Source organism: Doryrhamphus excisus, linkage group LG19 (assembly GCF_037039965.1).
Source record: "Doryrhamphus excisus strain RoL-2023G ecotype Guam linkage group LG19, RoL_Dexc_Guam_v1.1, whole genome shotgun sequence".
Taxonomy (NCBI): Eukaryota; Metazoa; Chordata; class Actinopteri; order Syngnathiformes; family Syngnathidae; genus Doryrhamphus; species Doryrhamphus excisus.
The window spans coordinates 15,594,245-15,616,447 of record NC_136375.1 but is presented as its reverse complement, the minus strand read 5'-3'; the positions used below and the strand labels follow the sequence as shown (position 1 = coordinate 15,616,447).

The 22,203-nt window shown below is 40.3% G+C and overlaps 1 protein-coding gene across 1 annotated transcript in view; it reads right to left on the bottom strand.

The window, feature by feature from the left end:
• Positions 1 to 22,203, bottom strand: part of vps8 (VPS8 subunit of CORVET complex) — a 31,589-nt gene that overhangs the window by 2,713 nt on the left and 6,673 nt on the right. The window contains exons 12-41 of the mRNA XM_058056647.2: positions 20,893 to 21,000; positions 20,053 to 20,133; positions 19,034 to 19,204; positions 18,808 to 18,882; positions 17,574 to 17,609; positions 17,403 to 17,493; positions 17,065 to 17,111; positions 16,891 to 16,980; positions 16,648 to 16,694; positions 12,720 to 12,942; positions 12,558 to 12,647; positions 12,322 to 12,373; positions 12,212 to 12,254; positions 11,038 to 11,110; positions 9,707 to 9,826; positions 9,020 to 9,091; positions 7,334 to 7,453; positions 7,105 to 7,161; positions 6,263 to 6,345; positions 5,824 to 5,908; positions 5,622 to 5,720; positions 4,369 to 4,458; positions 3,898 to 3,944; positions 3,654 to 3,798; positions 2,511 to 2,600; positions 2,225 to 2,392; positions 1,791 to 1,863; positions 1,498 to 1,580; positions 961 to 1,041; positions 471 to 640 (exon numbers count right to left, since the gene is read on the bottom strand). Of these exons, the coding sequence (XP_057912630.2) occupies positions 471 to 640; positions 961 to 1,041; positions 1,498 to 1,580; positions 1,791 to 1,863; positions 2,225 to 2,392; positions 2,511 to 2,600; positions 3,654 to 3,798; positions 3,898 to 3,944; positions 4,369 to 4,458; positions 5,622 to 5,720; positions 5,824 to 5,908; positions 6,263 to 6,345; positions 7,105 to 7,161; positions 7,334 to 7,453; positions 9,020 to 9,091; positions 9,707 to 9,826; positions 11,038 to 11,110; positions 12,212 to 12,254; positions 12,322 to 12,373; positions 12,558 to 12,647; positions 12,720 to 12,942; positions 16,648 to 16,694; positions 16,891 to 16,980; positions 17,065 to 17,111; positions 17,403 to 17,493; positions 17,574 to 17,609; positions 18,808 to 18,882; positions 19,034 to 19,204; positions 20,053 to 20,133; positions 20,893 to 21,000 (2,810 nt within the window). The remainder of the gene's footprint in view (positions 1 to 470; positions 641 to 960; positions 1,042 to 1,497; positions 1,581 to 1,790; positions 1,864 to 2,224; positions 2,393 to 2,510; positions 2,601 to 3,653; positions 3,799 to 3,897; positions 3,945 to 4,368; positions 4,459 to 5,621; positions 5,721 to 5,823; positions 5,909 to 6,262; positions 6,346 to 7,104; positions 7,162 to 7,333; positions 7,454 to 9,019; positions 9,092 to 9,706; positions 9,827 to 11,037; positions 11,111 to 12,211; positions 12,255 to 12,321; positions 12,374 to 12,557; positions 12,648 to 12,719; positions 12,943 to 16,647; positions 16,695 to 16,890; positions 16,981 to 17,064; positions 17,112 to 17,402; positions 17,494 to 17,573; positions 17,610 to 18,807; positions 18,883 to 19,033; positions 19,205 to 20,052; positions 20,134 to 20,892; positions 21,001 to 22,203) is intronic.

The following is a 22,203-nucleotide window of genomic DNA, read 5'->3' as shown; positions in this document are numbered from 1 at the left end:
AGGATCGGAATGGGTTGAGAAATATTGAAGTAGCTAGACCGCTTTAGATCAACCGCGTTGCGTTTCCGGAAGAAAGAAATTGGGAATTTCTGTCCTGACTTCATTGAATGATTTGATGCTGGAATGGCGTGAATGGGCTGAGAAATGCGGATGTAGTACAAGGCTATTAATATTGAATTTTGGATCACCCACAAAATGTCATCAGTCACCGGCAAAAATCTAACTTCTACGCTGCGTTTGTCTGCAGTAATAATAAAAGTATTATAGGGGTGTTATTCATTTCTAGAGGACTCTAATCATGTTAAAAAGCGTATTTAGGAGATGGTAAACAAGTTTTCTATGCTCTAGTTATTTATAAATACGGAATCCTGCTTTGCTATGTAGAACTTCACTTACCAGTTGGGTCTGAAACCAAGGAAGCGCCATAAATAAGGTATGAGATAGTACATGCAAATGTTCTACAGCCTTACCTGAATATGATGATCTCCTCTGTTGGGTTGTGCCATCTCTTGTACTGCTGCATGCAGATGTGACAGTAGTCCTGTCTCGGGTGGAGTCCCTTGGTCACGGCCGTGCGCAGATGAGCCAGCGACCAGTGGAGGTCATGGTTGAGCAGACGAGTGGTTGTTTCAAACAATGTCTGCAATACAAAGCACCAGGTTCAATTAGCAGTCCATTACTGTAGCTAGTCCCCATCTTAGAGCGGTGCCTCTGTGATTTTTTACTTATTATTAAACACCAAAATCATCGCACAAGATACAGAACTGCTGTAGCTATCTTGGAACATGAGACCTCCGCATCAAATCCAGTCTATATGGATACAAACAATATGCTTGTTTTTGATATTGTACTTAAAAGAAATACCAATATATCATCACACAGCCCTAATATGTAGTATTCTACACTGGTCACTAGGTGTCAGTAATGTTACTGTAATGCTGCACACAATGTGGAATGTACCTGTTCATAGTTGAAAGTGTCCAGCATCCCAAGAAGAAGACCGTGGATCTCTGCAACTTGTCCCTCTCCATAAAGGGGGTCCTGTAGGACACAGAGTGGGGGTCAACGCTAGCCATATACAAGTGGAAATCTTTCATGGAAGCAAAAAGAGAATTTAAAGCAAGAAACTTTCAATTGGTAACATTTCCGCTTTGGAGGCAAGCAGCTTCAGGCCTGCTGGGATAATATTGATCACAGGGGACCTGTTATGATTTATTTATTATGACCTGTAAATGTTGCTACATGGTTGTATTGTTGTGTTAAACGATGCCAATGTGTTTGCAAATACTCTACATATTCTCATTATTATGCAATTTAATTCACAGGGAAAAAAAGAAAAATCTGTTATTGTGACAGGCCTTAAATTGAATTGAAAACATTTGCAAAGGAAAACATCTTTCAGCATGTACTGTACGTCTCATCAATCAGACACATTTCAGTAGCTATAGCATTTCATTCATTTCCATTCAAGTTGGAACGCAAGACGCAGATACACACCTGCAGTACCAGCTGGATGATGGCAGGCAGGGAAATAAAGCTACTCATGCTGTTGAAAACTCTCATCGTCAGCTCTCTGAACACTGGAAAAAATGCATAAACACATTGGACTCACACTTGGAGAGAGGTGAAAATACTACAATTGTTCTAAAATGAGAGGCATCCAATGGAGTAAAATGTGTTGGACAAGCAGGCCTTTTTGTTATTTACACGGCAATACCCTGCGATTGAAGCCACCCCGTGTGTATGATTTAGCCCGTAACTGCTTTGAGTGAAGCTGTGTGCTTGATTACCTTCAGACATGTGTTTCGCTTTCATTTGCCTTTGAGGCGCCATCAATGTATCCAATAATGAAAACCAGAGCTCCTGAAAAAAAAGCAGATTCAATAAAGCAATAAAGAAGACAGTTTGTGTTGTTGTGGTTCAACAGTAACACTTTTCCGCCGCACTACCGAGCATGGTTCCTGTTCCTAGCATGTTTTTGGAACGTGAGAGGAAACGGGACAGCTATGTTCCCAATGAGAAAAAAAATGGTACGTCCGGTTGTGAGGTCAACCTACATGCAGAAGAGACGGCGCCCGGTCTGATATCTGATATCATCCAGGTGTATGCAAATACAAATGCAACAATGATAAACATCCATAGTGGTCTAATCATCAGATATCAAATCCGCGTGTTGGAATCGGTGACCAATGGAAATGCTGTTAAAGATGTGAAGAAATATGACCTTTATTTGTGGCTGCTGGAGTTTCTGAGAGCTGCGATGACCCAAAGCGATGAGGTCATTCAACAAACGCTCGACTTCGCCCAATACAGTCAACTCTTCGCCTTCCTCATCTTCACTCCGTCCTCTGTTCGTGTCAGCAGTCAGTATAGAAAGTTTGACTTTTAATGCCTAAGGATAATGACATAGAAGCCATAAAGAGAGTGAGTCGATGCGGGAGTTTGAGTGACAGTGCCAGACGATAAGGACATTCATTTGACATTTTATGGTACAACTTATGGCGTCTTACCTCCAACAAAACTGTAAAAGCTCCATAAAAGTCTCCCTTCTTCTCCAGTAGGTAGCCTGTAGCCTCACTGTGGTGGTACTTCTCCGTCATCTAAGCAGACACACAGAGGTCCAAACGATGGCCATTAGAAAAGCAAAATTACTTAAAGAGGAGCAATGATGCTCATTTTCAGCCTTATTATAGAGCGTGGACTATATTATAGCACCGACTATATTTAGAGGGACAAAACTGATTTGTATATCTATAAGTCGCACAGGTCCACATCATAAAATGTCCTATTGTGCCATGCAGGAGTCCGTGAGGACCAGCTAGCTCTTCCTTTGGCAGGAGGCAATCACAAGATGTAAATGTATTGGAAATTATAGGAGATCATTACTCAATATACTAACATTCTGACTCACTCTAAACTCGTTACACAGCAACTTAACACTCAAAAGGTAAACCTAACAAAGACACAAGTACTCATGTGAGTTTAAATTAAAAATTAAGAAATGTATTTTTTTTGTTCAATTCCCCCGCTTGGACACCTCTGTGTGTTCTCCCAGTGTGTGCATGGGTTTTTCCGGGTACCAAGGTTTCCTCCTACATTCCGAAAACATGCATGCTCGGTTAATTGGCGATTCTAAATTGCTCCATAATGCAGTGAAGCTCAGATACCACAGGGAGGCTGACATCATTGCAGAGCCCCGGCTGGCGACACTAAATACTTGCATTATGGTAAATATAGTATTTAGTAAAATGTATTTTCCCCATTTGAAACTCAAGTCCTGGTACTTGTACATTTCTTAGATACACCTTTTGAGGGTTAAGTTACTGTGTGATGAATATGATCAGTGTTCTTTATAAGATGACAGCATGAGTCAAACATGTTGAACATATTGACCTCCTACACTTTCCAATGGGTTGCGAAGCTAATGATTATAGCTAATGAATGGAATTAGAGCTAATGGCTCCTGCTAAACAAAGAGCCGCCGTTTCCTCATTGACTTGCGAGCGGCACAGTATGTAAACAATTAGCAGTATTTCTGAAGTAAAGGAGATGTATATGCCGCAGGGTTATAAATTTAAGAAAAAAGTAGCGGCGTATACACCAGAAATTCCAGTACCCTGGTTGTCCTTTTAGCTTGATGTTTATTTTCATACTTGTATGGCGTCCTCCAGTCTGTAATGTCGTGACGTCTGAAGGAAGTGCAGGAGCTGTTGTGGTGCAAAACGGCACTGAAGGTCCAACAGAAGCTTGTGGAGCTCGTATTCCAGAGGAAGGGTGCTCCCCGGATTATGGTTCTCCCTGCGAAACGGCACAGGTGAAGGTTGAAATGCAAGAAACATAAAAGACTGACAAGGAATGAAGGTTTGGATCAGAATAGAAGACAAAATCAGGCAATACCAAGACTCCAGGAAGCAGGTCACAAATGTGAAAAGCACCTCGCCATCCTGTAAAAAAAAAAGGAAAATATATTATGGTTGCATTCAGATGCATAGAAATTAGCCAATGCCAAAAAAAGTTCCTATCTCGCAATGTTAAAGAATCCTATTCAAAAATTCCTGGATTCAGATGGTGATCCAGATCACCTCCCAAAATTCATTCACCAGTGCTTCCACATCCCATTTCTGACCATTTTTAAACATTTCATCCAAACGCATTGAGAACTTTTTCATTTATTTTGAACACAAACCTCCATACTGTGCTTGGCGGAGGTAACTAGCATCATCAAGCTAATCTGATATCATCATTCATTGGCTAAGTTTAAACAAAAAAAATATATATATATATATATATATGAATGTTTTATTGAAGTTAAGTCTTCTGGACTACCAGAAATAAATTTAAATAAATACATTCAAATTCAACCCTTACAGGAAGTTCAGAGATGATTTGCTTCACTTCTTCAGCAAAGTGACACACAACCAGGTCAGCTGACTTGCTTGCATCGAGCGTCACCAATTCCTGTGAAGATACAACATCAGGTCGATGACGCAGGGGAAAACTGGGTACATGTTTGCACTGAAAGACAAATGGGACAGTGACGATACAAGTCGGGGGGGGGGGGGGTGCCTATTACTCTTATCGCAAGCTATCAGTCAATCGTGACGGTAGTTAAACGATGTCGTATGTCATCAGTCATCTGACATGAAGCTCCCCTCCTGATTCACTCATGCTCGGCCACGGTAAAGATGAAGTGGCGAACAGACGTCTCAAACTGCTGCTGTGCTTTTGGACTTTTTTGTGCCCTTATGATGGACTTTTTTTTTTTTCATGATGTCTATTAAGGATCGACCGATATATCGGGCCGATATTTGTGTTTTTTTTCCTTGTATCGGTCGATACGAGTGTGGGTTCGCCGATGTATTTTTCCACCGCATGATTTACATACAGTCTGCTTATGAGAGGTCTTTATCGTGCACAACACCAACTTTAATGACGAGAGAAATGTTGTATATATCGTATTAAATTGTGTCAGTGTGATGTGTTTGTGTGTGTGGAGGCGGGGGAGGCGTCACGCTGCGGAGGAGCAGTCATCACGTCAATGCTAGATAAAACTTAAACTACAACAGAAATGTTTGGTGGGATATTTATTCCTTTTAAAGTTGATAATGCCGTTTAAATGTGTGTTTAAGAAAGCTGAATCCTACTGTGTTCAGTGTTTACATTTCAATAAATATTTGTTTCAACATGAGACCTGGAATATATATATATTTGTTATCATGGTCATTTTTTCATGTAAAGTGAGGTATCAAAAGCAGTATCGGCCACAAATAGCGGCCCAAGTAAAATCGGGCATCGGCTAAGTGTGATGGAAAAAAATCGGCATCGGCCCCCAAAAAAACCATATCAGTCGATCCCTAATGTTTACACAATCCAAGAACACAATAATCTGTGTGCCTTGAAAGATCAGTCCAAATCATCAAAAATGACCTGTACTGAAAAGGACAGCTTTTGAAAAATGTCTCGGATTGAATGAGTTAAGCATCAAATTGAATGGACTCGTACTCCTTGAACACTGCATGGAATGTTTTTCAATCGTTTTCTAACCTTTGTGTAGATTCTCATCGATTTCCATCCCTAGTTCACAGCATAATAAACACAAGATGGTGGATGCACGAGCTGACCTGGATATATTGCAGTGTTTTCTTCTTAACCAGCTGTTTCTCCTCACATTTAGGCCTTGCCGTGGACATCAGTTGGTGGATGTAAGCAAAGATCTCACTCTGTAAATACACACACACACACACACACACACACACACACACACATCTACCATGACTTGCATGCTCATTGGTTAGAGTTTAGAGTTTATTGTTAGCATGTTACCTTCCTCTGGGGGTCTTTCATGTAGCAGTCAATGGTCTTGTCATACATGTGTTTCTTTTCATATAGAAATTCCAGAATTTGGTAACTGGATTGAAAGAGACAGACATCTGCTCTTAGTTCGCTCTTGAGCTGTTTTTTTCAGTGAAAAGTTTGAGTTGGTTTATCCCGGTAGGAGACATTTTAGTGCAGCAAATGTGTGGGAGATATCACAAAGCTCAGCGCTTGAACACGGACCACTCGCCTACGTACGTATATCAGTGGCGTGGGTGGTTCTAGCTGGTTCCAGCTTAGATACGTATGTGAGGCAAAGTTCCTAACCTATCTGTACAAGGTTCCAGCAGTCGTGCTTCTATTGTTTTCATACTAACCGTCGCCAACATACGACATTTCAAGCAGTTCATTCGATGTACCAACGTTTTCATCTATGTCCGCCACTCACAATTTAGCTCCGTCCGCCAAAGTCAGCAGTTTTCCTTCATCAAACTGGACCACACCTCCGACCTGGAGTAGCTGCAGCAGCACCTGGAAGCCATGAACAGGAAAGCTCAGGCGTTACTGACATCATGTCACTGTAAACAACTCACTGTTTTTTCCCAATATTTCCATGGGGATTACATTCCAGGACTACCATTCATTCATTTTCTACCGCTTATCCTCACAAAGGGTCGCAGTGGGTGCTGGAGTCTATCCCAGCTGTCTTGGGGCGAGAGGCGGGGTACACCCTGGACTGATGGCCAGCCAATCACAGGCCACACATAGACAAACAACCATTCACACTCACATTCATACCTATGGACAATTTGGAGTGGCTAATTAACCTAGCATGTTTTTTGGAATGTGGGAGGAAACCGGAGTACCCGGAGAAAAGCCACGCATGCACGGGGAGAACATGCAAACTCCACACAGAGATGGCCGAGGTGTGGAATTGAACTCAGGTCTCCTAGCTAACCACTCGTCCGCCATGCAGCCTCCAGGACTACCGGTGAATGGCAAAAAAATGTCTATTTTTGATACATGGTTAGCTCCTCCCCCTCCAAACTCTCCTGGTGGCCTGACCTTGACATTCTCCTCCCATTTCAGATCAACATTTGCAATAAAATTGATTGTTTTAATGAGCAGATTAGATTCAGCATCAATACGCTCCTCTTACTTATTAAACATATTTAAAATATCAAATCTATTTAGAAATGATTACCCAACATGATGTATGAGATGCATTTTCTGTCAAAAAATGAAAAATACATGATTTTTTGGGGGGGGTTTAATAAATCCACCACCAACCTGCTGCCTTTCAGTATGTCGAGAGTCATCATCTGATTTGCAGAGGAACTCGAGGACCTGAAGGGAATAAAATAAATGATGACTTGAAATTCAACCCACGGATGCTTCCGCCAAAGCAGCAAATATGTGTTACATTTTGCAAGGTCATCATACATCAGTACAGTTGGTAAAATTATCAAATCAACCATGTGGGAAAATGGAGACATAATAGTATTGTAACAGTGCTTACCTGGTCAAATAACTTCCTGTTTACAAAAAGAGTGTTGTCTGGTTTAGATAGCTGGCGAGCCAGAAAGGTGAAGAGCCCGCCCACCTGGGAGGGCGTAAAGTCTGGGTTATCCACCATCACCTAGGCAACAAGAATAAATATTAGATGACAAACAAAAGACAAAGTAATAAATGGCTTGCTCCAAACTGGAAAGATTTACAACAGGAAGTTGTACACAGTTGAGTAGTTTTCTAAGAATACTAAAACCCATGATCCGTCACTGCTGCGTTTACTTCCTTCTGACAGATAGCATCGCCGTTTACGTGTCACAATGTGACAAGATTACCCGCGACCATACTAGATTAACGCGTTTACTACCAAAGATGTATTTGAACGGTTTTGTTTATTTTGGAATCAGACATAAAAAGGCGATGACGCACAACAAAAGAGGTGACTTTTCATGTTTTAGCTCCAAAACCGCATTTGGTAAGAGCTCCGCAGAGAGCGTGGAGGAGTGTAGCGTGCAGAAGGTTACAGATTGCAGGGAAATTGTAGAGCAGACGCACGTGCATGCGTGCACAAACGCAGTTTAGCAGTAAAGTTAACAGTAAAGTCTCGTTATATCGATATCGGTTAAAACGAATGACTACTTATTACGATACTATTTTCATTTCCCGGCAAATTTCTAGTCTTTTATGATATAATTAGCTCTGTTAGTACGATACCCGGTTATTATGATAATCCGGTTACTACTTTTCATCTCCCGCCAGCCAATTTGGTCTGCTTATATCGATACAAAAGCAGCTTAAATCAATCTTTGCTTAAGGATTTCAATACCAAAAAAGAACACGGCGAACGGCTGCTTCCAGTCAACTTTATTTTTCACACTTCCACCACCAGAGTGCAGCACACACAGCGGAAAACACCCGTCCCTCGCGCCTACCCCTCCGGGTGGCAACACCTTCCCTATCGATAGTTCCCGGGTGAATTATGTCCCGGTAACCGATAATCACTACAGCGTAAGTTTATTTTTATTTACTGTAGTACAAAATGTATTGTAGTACAAAAGCATGCTAGATACGCAATCCATGAACTCAAGGAGAAAATGACATGCCATATCAAAGATCCGCCCACTTTTAATGCAGTTCAGCGCAGGATCGGATATATGGATAGTCCGGTTATATCGGTATTTTTTCCGACTCCCGAGAATATCGATATAACGAGACTTTACTGTAATTGTAAATAGTTGATGATGTTAAATTTGTAAATAAATTAGTTTGATGTTTTTGTGTGTTTATGTTGGTATAGTCATTTAGATCACAAAAGCTAAACCTTTGTAGTTGGGAACTGATATTTTCCTGCAACTTACCTACATTCTACGGTTGATTACTAAAGAACCCAAACAGGTAGAAACCTGATAAAAGATGCAAGTCTAATCTGTCTTTTGGTAGGTTCTGTTTTTATATAGCCATAGAAGGCTTAATGCGCAAATCTCATTATCGGAAACTTTGCCATTGTTGAACACGAGAATACAACACAAAAGTGGCAAAAAAACACCCTTAAAGGTAAAGTTTTTTTTTTTTTAGCCCGGCAAATCATGAATTGTGGTCTATCAGTGCTTTGAATATCAATGAGTGTGATAAAGATGCTCTACTGAACATTGGGGTGATGCACACCCACCCTGAGGCATTGTCGTGCTCCTTTTACCTGAAGTAAGATGTCCACGATCCTCTGCTGGTACTCGATGGCTTGTTTGTCATTTTTAAAGTCCTCAAATGTCTGCAAGGAATAAAAAAATACCCAAATAAATCTGCCATCGGCTCATATATACAATATCACACAGTTCTATTACGTATGTGCCATCTCCTGTTTCAGCAAGAACTCTGGCATATCAACCAGATAAGAGGGATGTGGTTTGTTTGGGCCCCCGTACTCTTGTTTCACACCCCGTACTCTTGTTTCACACAGGCGGCCACAATGTCTGGCTACTTTCCAGCCTTCCCTCCCCCATGGATTTTAAAGGTGTTCCTGACAATCATACACCCAGCAGAGAGTTGATGGTCCTCACAACAAACAATAAAAGAAAGATAAAAGCAATCACAGTGAGCCGAGGGACACACTGGCTTATATGATGCCATAACATTCATGGAAAAAATGGTCTAAAAATGCAGACAAAATCGATTATCGATGACAATTATCGACCAACACAATTTTTTTTTCATGACAACCCAAGACTGTGTGGGCGTGTGCTACTTGGATATGCAAATTAATCGGTCTTCCTAAACATTGGACACAAGAAGTGACTCCAAATAGCTGACACTTTTACTGTAAACCCTCATGGAAAAAAAGACATATCATTAAATGATCACATATAACGATAGATTAAAAACTCACCATGGCAAGAACATTTAGGAATTCCCGAGTGTCAAAATGGAGGAGTGTGTGAATAAAAGGGTAGGGCTCCTCGTGTGATGATGCCTCTGCAGTATGGAGAAGAATCAGGAACTCAAATACCTGACAAAACACACACATAAAGGTATTTGGAGAGCTGGCCGGCAATGACTATCTACACAATTATGCTCACAATAAAAATGAAGCTAACACAAACATGAGATATGTGCAAAAACAAGCACCCAACTAACAGCATTGCTTGTTTGTTTCAAAATCAACACGTCAGACCAGAAGCTAGATCAGATCTTAGTTCTAGCTAAGCTAGCATAATCACAGCCTGGCAAAATGTGTAAACAAAGATGCCAGAAAAGCAGAACGGCAATGCGATTGATGAACGAGCGATCGGACACTCTGGCATTGATTGGCTTAGCCCAGGGGTGGGCAAACTACGGCCCGGGGGCCACATCCGGCCCGCCAAGTGTTTGAATACGGCCCGCCCAATCTTTCCAAAGTATTTCATTTAAACTCAACATACAACCTGGCATCATGGCCTGAGCCAACCTTTTGATGGTTTTATCAATTTCGTTTTTTGACATGGTCTGTTGTTTACAAAGTGCTCCTGAAAAAAGAGACACAAACACATAATAATAATAATAATTATTATTATTATTATATTATTAGATTATTATAATTATTATTAGCACTATTATGATTATTATAATTATTGTATTAATGCTAATTATTATATTAATTATATATAATATTATTGTTATATTTGCATATTTTACATAATAATAATATAATAATAATTATTTCAATTTTATTGTAATTATTATAATATTTTATTATTTTTCAAATATTTAAATATAAATATAAAATAAATAATAATAGCAGATTGCATGACAATTTTACAGATACAATAATACCAGGTGGACTGTTACGTGTAAAATATATAGTCTGCCCCCCCGCCCCCCCCCTGTAAATTTTGTCATATCAATGCGGCTCGCGAGTCAAAAAGTTTGCCCACCCCTAGTTTAGCCTGTGAGAAGCTGTCCTCAACAGAGTTTGATTCTCATGGTAATGAGGGACAAAGTCCACTCAATGCAGGACGCATGCTTTTACTTCGAAATACGAGACTGTTCCTTTTTTCGAGGGAGTAATTTCAGGTGATGATACCTTTTAATAAGTCCATTTTTTGTATATATATAAAAAAAATCCTGTCAAATAAGCATTGTTGCTAAAGCATCTAATACTCAGTACATAGGTCAAGCATTCTCCAAAAGGACTAAAATCCCAACCAAACCAATGGGTCTGCATATTAGACAGGCAGGTACCTGAATCTTGATCTGGACCACAAGGTCCTCAGGGATGTTCCCGAGGGGATACGCCCTTCCTGCAAGGCAGCAGCTGAATACAAAAACAGAAATGCGTATGTGAAACTGTTGCAACAAGACGTTCTAAAGGACTGCTTGTGACCAGTCATGGGAATAACAGCTTTTACTTAGTGGGAAGTTCAGATACTACTTTAACCTCGTTAAAGTTAAAAATGTACACGTCAAATGTACATTATTCATTCTTTCATTCATTTTCTACCGCTTTTCCTCACGAGGGTCGCGGGGGGTGCTGGAGCCTATCCCAGCTGTCTTGGGGCGGGAGGCGGGGTACACCCTGGACTGGTGGCCAGCCAATCACAGGGCACATATAGACAAACAACCATTCACACTCACATTCATACCTATGGATAATTTGGAGTGGCTAATTAACCTAGCATGTTTTTGGAATGTGGGAGGAAACCGGAGTACCCGGAGAAAACCCACGCTGAATTGAACCCTAGTCTCCTAGCTGTGAGGTCTGCGTGCTAACCACTCGTCCACCGTGCCGCCCTAAATGTATATTATGTCCCGGAAAAAAACTCAAACCTACAGAAACCTAGCAGAGGCAAGTAATTTAATATGTAAATGTTACTTTTACTGGTAACTAGTTACTTTTGTAGTAATTACTTTTTTAAGTTACATGCCCAACACTGGTTGTGACATGAGGAGCAAGGTTTTAATAATAATAATAATAATAATAATACATTTTATTTGTATAGCGCTTTTCAGAGTACTACAGAGTAGAGAAAAAGAAATAAAAATAGAGTTGAGTAAAAACAGAGTAAAAGATGCATTAAAACACAATATCCAAACATTAATTCAGAGCTAAAACAAGGCTAAAAACAGGGCGGGGCGCAGCAGTCAGGTACAAAAAGTTTAGACATTAAAAACAGTTGGTTTTTACGTCTAGACCTGCCCCTGCGACTCAAGATCATGTCTGCTGTGAATTGGGAGCTCACACATAAAAGTGACCGGACAGGACTTGGGACAAAGTCCAAGGAAGAGTCCATTCATGTTTTGGAGGATATGGATAAAGCCATTTCTTGGAGTGGCCGTCCATCATCACGAACCGAGCTGCGTGCTCATATCGGATGTGCATGTGGACACGATATGGTATCATCAGATCTCAGCTTACCTGATGTACACCAAAAGTTTGTTTCCCATCACCACTTCTTCAGCTACGACAAGAGAACAAAAACTGCTGTCAAAAGTTCTTGAACCAATCAAAAATGTACCCTGACTAACCTGTTAAGCTCCTCCCCTCCTGAAGTGGTGGGCCAATTACAGCAAAAAGTTTCTGAAACAAACAGTGAGAACCTGTTAACCTCCTATTGATCCGACTTCAGGTGACTGATTGATTGTTTGTTTTATTATATGGACAAAAAGGTGATATTGGTGCTTTTAGGATGAACTGAAAGAAGAGGAACATTTTTGGACCCTGGCGACCCGACATATTTGTGTCAGGTCCGGCGTGAACTTACCTCCATGGGTGTAATGTAGTCATTCATACCGCTGTTGAACACGTAGATCATACCATCGTAGAGCTGGTTTTCCCAACACACTTGAACGACCTTGAATCAATAGGGACACAAAATCGAATGTCAATTGAATGACGTGGATTTGGTTTTGTAAGAACAATGTACCTGTTGTATATCTAGTCTTGTGACATCCAGATGCACAATGCATCTCTCCAGGTTGTCCATCAAGCCACTGCAGTGATAATGCGCCAACAGATCCTTCATTAGCGGCGTTGGCAGCTGACCAAGGCGGTCCATGACAATATAGGACTCCAGTGATTCCAGGAAAACACCCTTAGCAACCACATTCTCCATGAGCCGGGCATAAAGTTGCTCGAATAGCAGGTCACTGAAACACAAGTGCACAGAAACACATGCATTATGTTGTTCTGGGGAACAGTGGCATTCTTCTCCAGCAGAGGGAAATCATTGATTTGATTGAAATTGACCCCTTTGATGTAATTAGCATGTTAATGTTAGCATGCTAATACCTAGCATGATAGTGCTAAATGCTAAATGATAGTGCTAAATGTGACAATAGCAAAAAATGCTAGTATGCTAATGTTGGTATGCTAGCGATGGTGCGATGCTAGCATGCTAAAGTTAGCATGCTCAGATCGAGCATGATAGTGGTAAGTGTTTATATACAAGCTGTGTCTACCCATGACCATAAAAAAAATGCTAGTATGCTAATGTTGGTATGCTAGCGATGGTACGATGCTAGCATGCTAAACTTAGCATGCTCAGATCGAGCATGATAGTGGTAAATGTTTATATACTGGCTGTGTCTACCCATGACAATAAAAAAATGCTAGTATGCTAATGTTAGTATGCTAGCGATGGTGTGATGCTAGCATGCTAAACTTAGCATGCTCAGATCGAGCATGACAGTGGTAAGTGTTTATATACTGGATGTGTCTACACATGACAATAAAAAAAATGCTAGTATGCTAATGTTGGTATGCTGGCAATGGTGCGATGCTAGCATGCTAAAGGTAGCATGCTCAGACCAAGCATGACAGTGGTAAGTGTTTATATACTGGATGTGTCTACCCATGACAATAAAAAAAAATGCTAGTATGCTAATGTTGGTATGCTAGCGATGGTACGATGCTAGCATGCTAAACTTAGCATGCTCAGATCGAGCATGATAGTGGTAAATTTTTATATACTGGCTGTGTCTACCCATGACAATAAAAAAAATGCTAGTATGCTAATGTTGGTATGCTAGCGATGGTGCGATGCTAGCATGCTAAAGTTAGCATGCTCAGACCGAGCATGATAGTGGTAAGTGTTTATATACTGGATGTGTCTACCCATGACAATAAAAAAAATGCTAGTATGCTAATGTTGGTATGCTAGCAATGGCATGACAATAAAAAAAAATGCTAGTATGCTAATGTTGGTATGCTGGCAATGGTGCGATGCTAGCATGCTAAAGGTAGCATGCTCAGACCAAGCATGACAGTGGTAAGTGTTTATATACTGGATGTGTCTACACATGACAATAAAAAAAATGCTAGTATGCTAATGTTGGTATGCTGGCAATGGTGCGATGCTAGCATGCTAAAGGTAGCATGCTCAGACCGAGCATGACAGTGGTAAGTGTTTATATACTGGATGTGTCAACACATGACAATAAAAAAAATGCTAGTATGCTAATGTTGGTATGCTGGCGATGGTGCGATGCTAGCATGCTAAAGGTAGCATGCTCAGACCGAGCATGACAGTGGTAAGTGTTTATATACTGGATGTGTCTACACCCCTTTGATGTAATTAGCATGTTAATGTTAGCATGCTAATACCTAGCATGATAGTGCTAAATGCTAAATGATAGTGCTAAATGTGACAATAGCAAAAAATGCTAGTATGCTAATGTTGGTATGCTAGCGATGGTGCGATGCTAGCATGCTAAAGTTAGCATGCTCAGATCGAGCATGATAGTGGTAAGTGTTTATATACAAGCTGTGTCTACCCATGACCATAAAAAAAATGCTAGTATGCTAATGTTGGTATGCTAGCGATGGTACGATGCTAGCATGCTAAACTTAGCATGCTCAGATCGAGCATGATAGTGGTAAATGTTTATATACTGGCTGTGTCTACCCATGACAATAAAAAAATGCTAGTATGCTAATGTTAGTATGCTAGCGATGGTGTGATGCTAGCATGCTAAACTTAGCATGCTCAGATCGAGCATGACAGTGGTAAGTGTTTATATACTGGATGTGTCTACACATGACAATAAAAAAAATGCTAGTATGCTAATGTTGGTATGCTGGCAATGGTGCGATGCTAGCATGCTAAAGGTAGCATGCTCAGACCAAGCATGACAGTGGTAAGTGTTTATATACTGGATGTGTCTACCCATGACAATAAAAAAAAATGCTAGTATGCTAATGTTGGTATGCTAGCGATGGTACGATGCTAGCATGCTAAACTTAGCATGCTCAGATCGAGCATGATAGTGGTAAATTTTTATATACTGGCTGTGTCTACCCATGACAATAAAAAAAATGCTAGTATGCTAATGTTGGTATGCTAGCGATGGTGCGATGCTAGCATGCTAAAGTTAGCATGCTCAGACCGAGCATGATAGTGGTAAGTGTTTATATACTGGATGTGTCTACCCATGACAATAAAAAAAATGCTAGTATGCTAATGTTGGTATGCTAGCAATGGCATGACAATAAAAAAAAATGCTAGTATGCTAATGTTGGTATGCTGCAATGGTGCGATGCTAGCATGCTAAAGGTAGCATGCTCAGACCAAGCATGACAGTGGTAAGTGTTTATATACTGGATGTGTCTACACATGACAATAAAAAAATGCTAGTATGCTAATGTTGGTATGCTGGCAATGGTGCGATGCTAGCATGCTAAAGGTAGCATGCTCAGACCGAGCATGACAGTGGTAAGTGTTTATATACTGGATGTGTCAACACATGACAATAAAAAAAATGCTAGTATGCTAATGTTGGTATGCTGGCGATGGTGCGATGCTAGCATGCTAAAGGTAGCATGCTCAGACCGAGCATGACAGTGGTAAGTGTTTATATACTGGATGTGTCTACACATGACAATAAAAAAAATGCTAGTATGCTAATGTTGGTATGCTGGCAATGGTGCGATGCTAGCATGCTAAAGGTAGCATGCTCAGACCAAGCATGACAGTGGTAAGTGTTTATATACTGGATGTGTCTACACATGACAATAAAAAAAATGCTAGTATGCTAATGTTGGTATGCTAGCAATGGTGCGATGCTAGCATGCTAAAGTTCGCATGCTCAGACCGAGCATGATAGTGGTAAGTGTTTATATACTGGATGTGTCTACCCATGACAATAAAAAAAAATGCTAGTATGCTAATGTTGGTATGCTAGCGATGGTGCGATGCTAGCATGCTAAAGTTAACATGCTCAGACCAAGCATGATAGTGGTAAGTGTTTATATACTTTATGTGCCTACCGATGACAATCAAATAAAAAATGCTAGTATGCTAATGTTGGTATGCTAGCGATGGTGTAATGCTAGCATGCTAAAGTTAGCATGCTCAGACCGAGCATGATAATGGTATGTGTTTATATACTGTATGTGTCTACCCATGACAATCGAAAAAAAATGCTAGTATGCTAACGTTGGTATGCTAGCGATGCTAACGTTAGCATGGTAACACCTAGTATGATAGTGATTACACAACAAGAGGTGATGATGCAACTCACTCTTACGGCATAAAAACGACCACATGGTGGCAGAAATGCATTTGATAAGCGCTACCCACGACAGTGGAGTGAAGCGTGAACACATGCACACGCGTGTACACACACACAGTTGTTGTAAATGAAGCTGTCACAAAACCCAAACAATATTTGTGTCAAGAGTGAAAGTTATGCCTGAAAACAAGAAGCAGATTTTCTCCGTTTTGTAGTCGGGAACTGCACGCCCGCCTCGGATTACTTGCTCTGTCTGCCATAATTGAGGTTTGCCTTCATAGAATATACTTATATTAAGTAATTAAGTAAGAATATACTTACTTATTCATAGAATATACTTACGTTCTATGGAGCAGCAGGCAGAAATCTATCAGGACTGGAACAACATCCTAAATGAATTTTTAAAAAATTGTTTTAAGAAGGAAAAGGCTAAACAAAAGCAAATCGATATACAGTAAATGATATAGCGTTAAGTACAACATGTACTGTGCATGTGCTAAAACATCCACCAATAACAAAACAGAGTTGATTTGCGTCCAGCTGCATGATTAGCGCATAGTGTATATAGACCCTGAATGTGCTTACATGAAAATGTTGCTCCATCACTTGAATTCTCCCCTGCTCTGGACACCTCTTTAGAGCATGTTCGGCAAACTGGAAGAGGATCTCTACCATCTACGGGAACAGGCAGAGGGATAATATCAAATTAGAACATGCTGGCGATAGGAGACAAACGCGGCGTTGCTTTTGTGTGCGTACCTTGTCACTAACGACTCTCTTTCTTTTCAAAGGTTCTCCATGCAACCCTGGAGCAAAGCCACAGAAGGCACCGTCATATTTTCACGCGAGTTCATTTGATACATTGTACATCAAAGCACCTGACAAAATGATGTAAATTGTGATTGGTTCCTGTTTGGTGGTTGTCAGTTTGATGCCTGTTTACCGCTGGGCAAACAGGCAATCCTAATAATTCGTTATATGATACATAGGTAAACAATTCAAAACTGTTTGAACACGGACACCCTTGACGCCCGTCCTCCAAATGTGGGGGGGGGGGTACCGGTTGACTACTGCAGTATGATGAGCTTTGTACCCACCAAGCACAGCCTTAGCTGTTCCCTTGTGGAAGGACCAGGCCAGAGAGAGAGCTTCAACAAAATGCTCCTGCTTCAGTAGACAGTCGAGCCGCTGCATAGACAGGCATGGAAGACTTGGTCAACGTTTGGTTAGCTAGCACAACAAACAACAGACTTGAAAGAGTGAATTACCTCCCTCCAGGTTCTTAGAGTCATCATATGAGCAGACTGAAAAAGGATAGAAATTCATTCAACGCAAGGAAAACTATGTTTCACGAGGTATCTCGTAAACAGTACATACAACAACATATGTAGTTAACTATAAAAGTATCGGAATTGAACTATTGAACAGATCGACGGCTCTAATTATTAGATTTTGCTGTTGTGTTATTTCAGTTCCAGTGGGATAGGCTCCAGCATACACATAAATGTATCGCATAAAGAACCTGAAGATTAACTTGATTTACTTTTAAGGTAAGATAAGTACAGAATCAGTTAAGCAGTACAAAATACACAATATAAAAAAATAAACAATATAAACAACCCAAGTATGAACAAATCAACAATTTTACCCAGAGTTATATACAAATACAGTTTTCAGATAATATGAAATGAGATGAAATATATGACCAGTCTATAAGATCTTGCTAGTGAGTGAATATGAGGGATTATAGAAATACTTCACTTAGAACCAGGGGTCTCAAACACGCGGCCCACGGGCCAAATGTGGCCCGCAGGACACTAGAAAAAATTATTACGTTTGATTAATGTTCATGTTAAAGGTTAAATAACTGTTAATAGTTATCCTCCCTATTTGTGTGGAAGTGGTAAGTTTTTGGCTATTTAAGTTGAAAGGAAATAACTTGAAGGCTACCGTTTAGGTCGCTAGCTCTCTAGTTTGCGAGTTAGCATGTGTCTCAAGACCCTGCAGTTGCGCAATATGTTGTAAATAAAAAGAGTATAAATGTGACTATAGTCGTGTTTTGTCATGTCTACAGGGCTCTAATAATGCTTTGTTCATTTTAATTTGAAAAAAAATAATTTGTCTACCCAGCAACTATATGTGGTTTCTTAAGTTTTTATTATTATTATTATATTTATTTATTACTGATTGATTGTCTTTATTATTGATCTTATTTTGTGTAGAAAAATAAAAATGAAGGTATTTGAGAACAGTGGAATGTTTTATCAGAGCTTTTTTTGTTTTTAATAAATGCGTTTTTTTGTTTTTTTTGTCGGGAAAACCTGATGCGGCTCACCAGTCTCAACCACACCCGAGCTCCAGTGCTCCAGGTAAATTGAGTTTGAGACCCCTGACTTAGAACTTAATATATTGCACTTGGAGCCTTCGAGAGTAAGATGGCTTTTGACAAAGCTATCAAACAACACAGACCACAAATTCCATACATAAGAGAACATTCAGTACCTTGGTTCCCAAACAGACAATCTGTCCTGCGTAGCTTGAAACAGACTGGTAGCAAGCTTTTTCTCCAACTAAGGCCTGGAATACAAAGATGCCGTTAAACGCAGACAAAAGCCCCTTTTACACCAAACATCCAGAAACTTTACTGCTTTAAATAAATATATATTATAGTACTGATACTTCATTTGGTGTGTTGGCTATTCCAAGGGTAAATCACTAAAACCCTCACCAGAGCCTGGGAGACATTCCCTCCTGTGGCCAGCGATTTGAAATGGCGGCTGTTGTAGACCAGTTGCACCTGCTCCAGGTCCACAATTTCCAAAATCTCCTGACTGGGACGGTCGACGACGTGCAGCTTTTCATGACTGTCGACCATCACCAACGTACGACTGTTAATCCACTAAAACAAAAAGTGATACAGAGTGAAAGATACAGTAAAGTCTCGTTATATCGATATTGGTTAAAACGAATTACTACTTATTACGATATTATTTTATTTCCCGGCAAATTTCTAGTCTTTTATGATATAATTAGCTCCGTTAGTACGATACACGGTTATTATGATAATCCGGTTACTACGATGCCCTTTTCATTTTCAATTTGGTCTGCTTATATCGATACAAAAGCAGCTTAAATCAATCTTTGCTTAAGGATTTCAATACCAAAAAAGAACACGGCGAACGGCTGCTTCCAGTCAACTTTATTTTTCACACTTCCACCACCAGAGTGCAGCACACACAGCGGAAAACACCCGTCCCTCGCGCCTACCCCTCCGGGTGGCAACACCTTCCCTATCGATAGTTCCGGGGTGAATTATGTTCCGGGGTGAATTATGTCCCGGTAACCGGTAATCACTACAGCGTAAGTTTATTTTTTATTTACTGTAGTACAAAATGTATTGTAGTACAAAAGCATGCTAGATATGCAATCCATGAACTCAAGGAGAAAATTACATGCCATATCAAAGATCCGCCCACTTTTAATGCAGTTCGGCGCAGGATCGGATATATGGATAGTCCGGTTATATCGCTATTTTTTCCGAATCCCGAGAATATCGATATAACGAGACTTTACTGTAATAAATGCATAAAAAATAAATACAGTACTATCCCGATCACAACGTTAAGAGCAGTTGAAAAAACTTTATGTTCTCAAATGTTCTCAAACTAGGGGTGTCCTTGGGTGCAGCAGCTTGGACCTACATATGTGAATTTGAGTCCGACACCCCCGGACTAGGAGGATACTTACATTCAAGCTGATGATGTCACAGCTGAGATGAATTTGCCGTTGTTTGATGACGTGGACCGCACCCATCTCCTCTCTTTTAATCTGGACAAAGCAGCAGAGGGAACCAAACGTGAACAGTCAAGGTCGGTTTCAACGTACTGTTGTTACAGAAGAAGTGGGCTGAAGTGTTATGAATTATTTCCTATGGAAAATATATATTTTAGTTTTGGAATGGATTCATGACGGAAATGGAGGTAATACTATACAGTCAAACACCCCCTACAGAGGGCCCCCAGTTTGTGAACCCCATAAAAACAATGATGATAATTACTTCCACTGTTATTAGTGCACTTGTTTGGATCATTATTACTGTCTTTTCCTCTCCTATTTCCCCTACAACCGGGGTTGCCAAACTTTATCAACCCCGGGTCCAACCCAGACATCTAATTAATCTAATTAATTCTCATACTTTTCATAACTGCATCCAAGACCAGAGAGCTACGTTCCAATCATAAACTGTATAAGGTTCCTCAAATATTGTGACAGGTCAATAACACTCAATAGGTTATTAATTAGGCCTAAATATTTTTTTAATCATGCAATAACTATTTAACAACAAAAATAAATTCAAAAATAATATTTGCAAAAATGAATATATTTTAAATGACCTCTCATGGCCCACCAGGGGACCGCAGCCCACACTTTGGGAATCACTGCCCTACAACAAAGCTCTTTCAATTCACTCCACCAACCCAAAAAAAAATCACTTTTACTCATCATCATGTCTTGTTACTATTCACAGGTAAAATACCATACATGAAAATATCCATCTTTGTATTTGAAGCTTGTAATATAAAATACCATGAGAAACTGGACGGTATCTCCTTTACAAAAAGCCAAGATTGGGTTAACAGCTGCTTCAGCGCCGACAAACTGCCAGGCCAGTTGTGGAACGCTGGATGGATGGGACTAAAAAGGAGAGAGAGCACATGATAAAAGATGTACTACTGCAGTACTTTGACAGTTGTCGGGTTAAAGGAAAAGTGCGCTTAAAAAAAAAAAATCCCTATCATCCACAATCTTTTGGAGACATGAACACATCTTTCTCTTTTCTGTGTTTTCTAAAGCCTACAAAAACCAGGTAAAAAGAGACAGGTAAGAATGCATGGATTTTCTATCCATGACGTGCTATACTTTTATTGTTTAGGGAACTTCCTTCCTGGGTGCATTGAGTTCACGTAGCAGCATAGAAAGGAACGCTAAACCTAGCCTCACGCACAAAAAGCTCCAATATGTAGCGTCACCTTTGGCTAGTGGACATAGTGGTTTTCTATCCATGATGTAATATACTTTTATTGTTTAGGGAACTTCCTTCCTGGGTGCATTGATTTCACGTAGCAGCATAGAAAGGAACGCTAAACCTAGCCTCACACGCAAAAAGCTCCAATATGTAGCGTCACCTTTGGCTAGCGGACATAGTGGTTTTCTATCCATGATGTGCTATACTTTTATTGTTTAGGGAACTTCCTTCCTGGGTGCATTGATTTCACGTAGCAGCATAGAAAGGAACGCTAAACCTAGCCTCACACGCAAAAAGCTCCAATATGTAGCGTCACCTTTGGCTAGCGGACATAGTGGTTTTCTATCCATGATGTGCTATACTTTTATTGTTTAGGGAACTTCCTTCCTGGGTGCATTGATTTCACGTAGCAGCATAGAAAGGAACGCTAAACCTAGCCTCACGCACAAAAAGCTCCAATATGTAGCGTCACCTTTGGCTAGCGGACATAGTGGTTTTCTATCCATGATGTGCTATACTTTTATTGTTTAGGGAACTTCCTTCCTGGGTGCATTGATTTCACGTAGCAGCATAGAAAGGAACGCTAAACCTAGCCTCACACGCAAAAAGCTCCAATATGTAGCGTCACCTTTGGCTAGCGGACATAGTGGTTTTCTATCCATGACGTGCTATACTTTTATTGTTTAGGGAACTTCCTTCCTGGGTGCATTGATTTCACGTAGCAGCATAGAAAGGAACGCTAAACCTAGCCTCACACGCAAAAAGCTCCAATATGTAGCGTCACCTTTGGCTAGCGGACATAGTGGTTTTCTATCCATGATGTGCTATACTTTTATTGTTTAGGGAACTTCCTTCCTGGGTGCATTGATTTC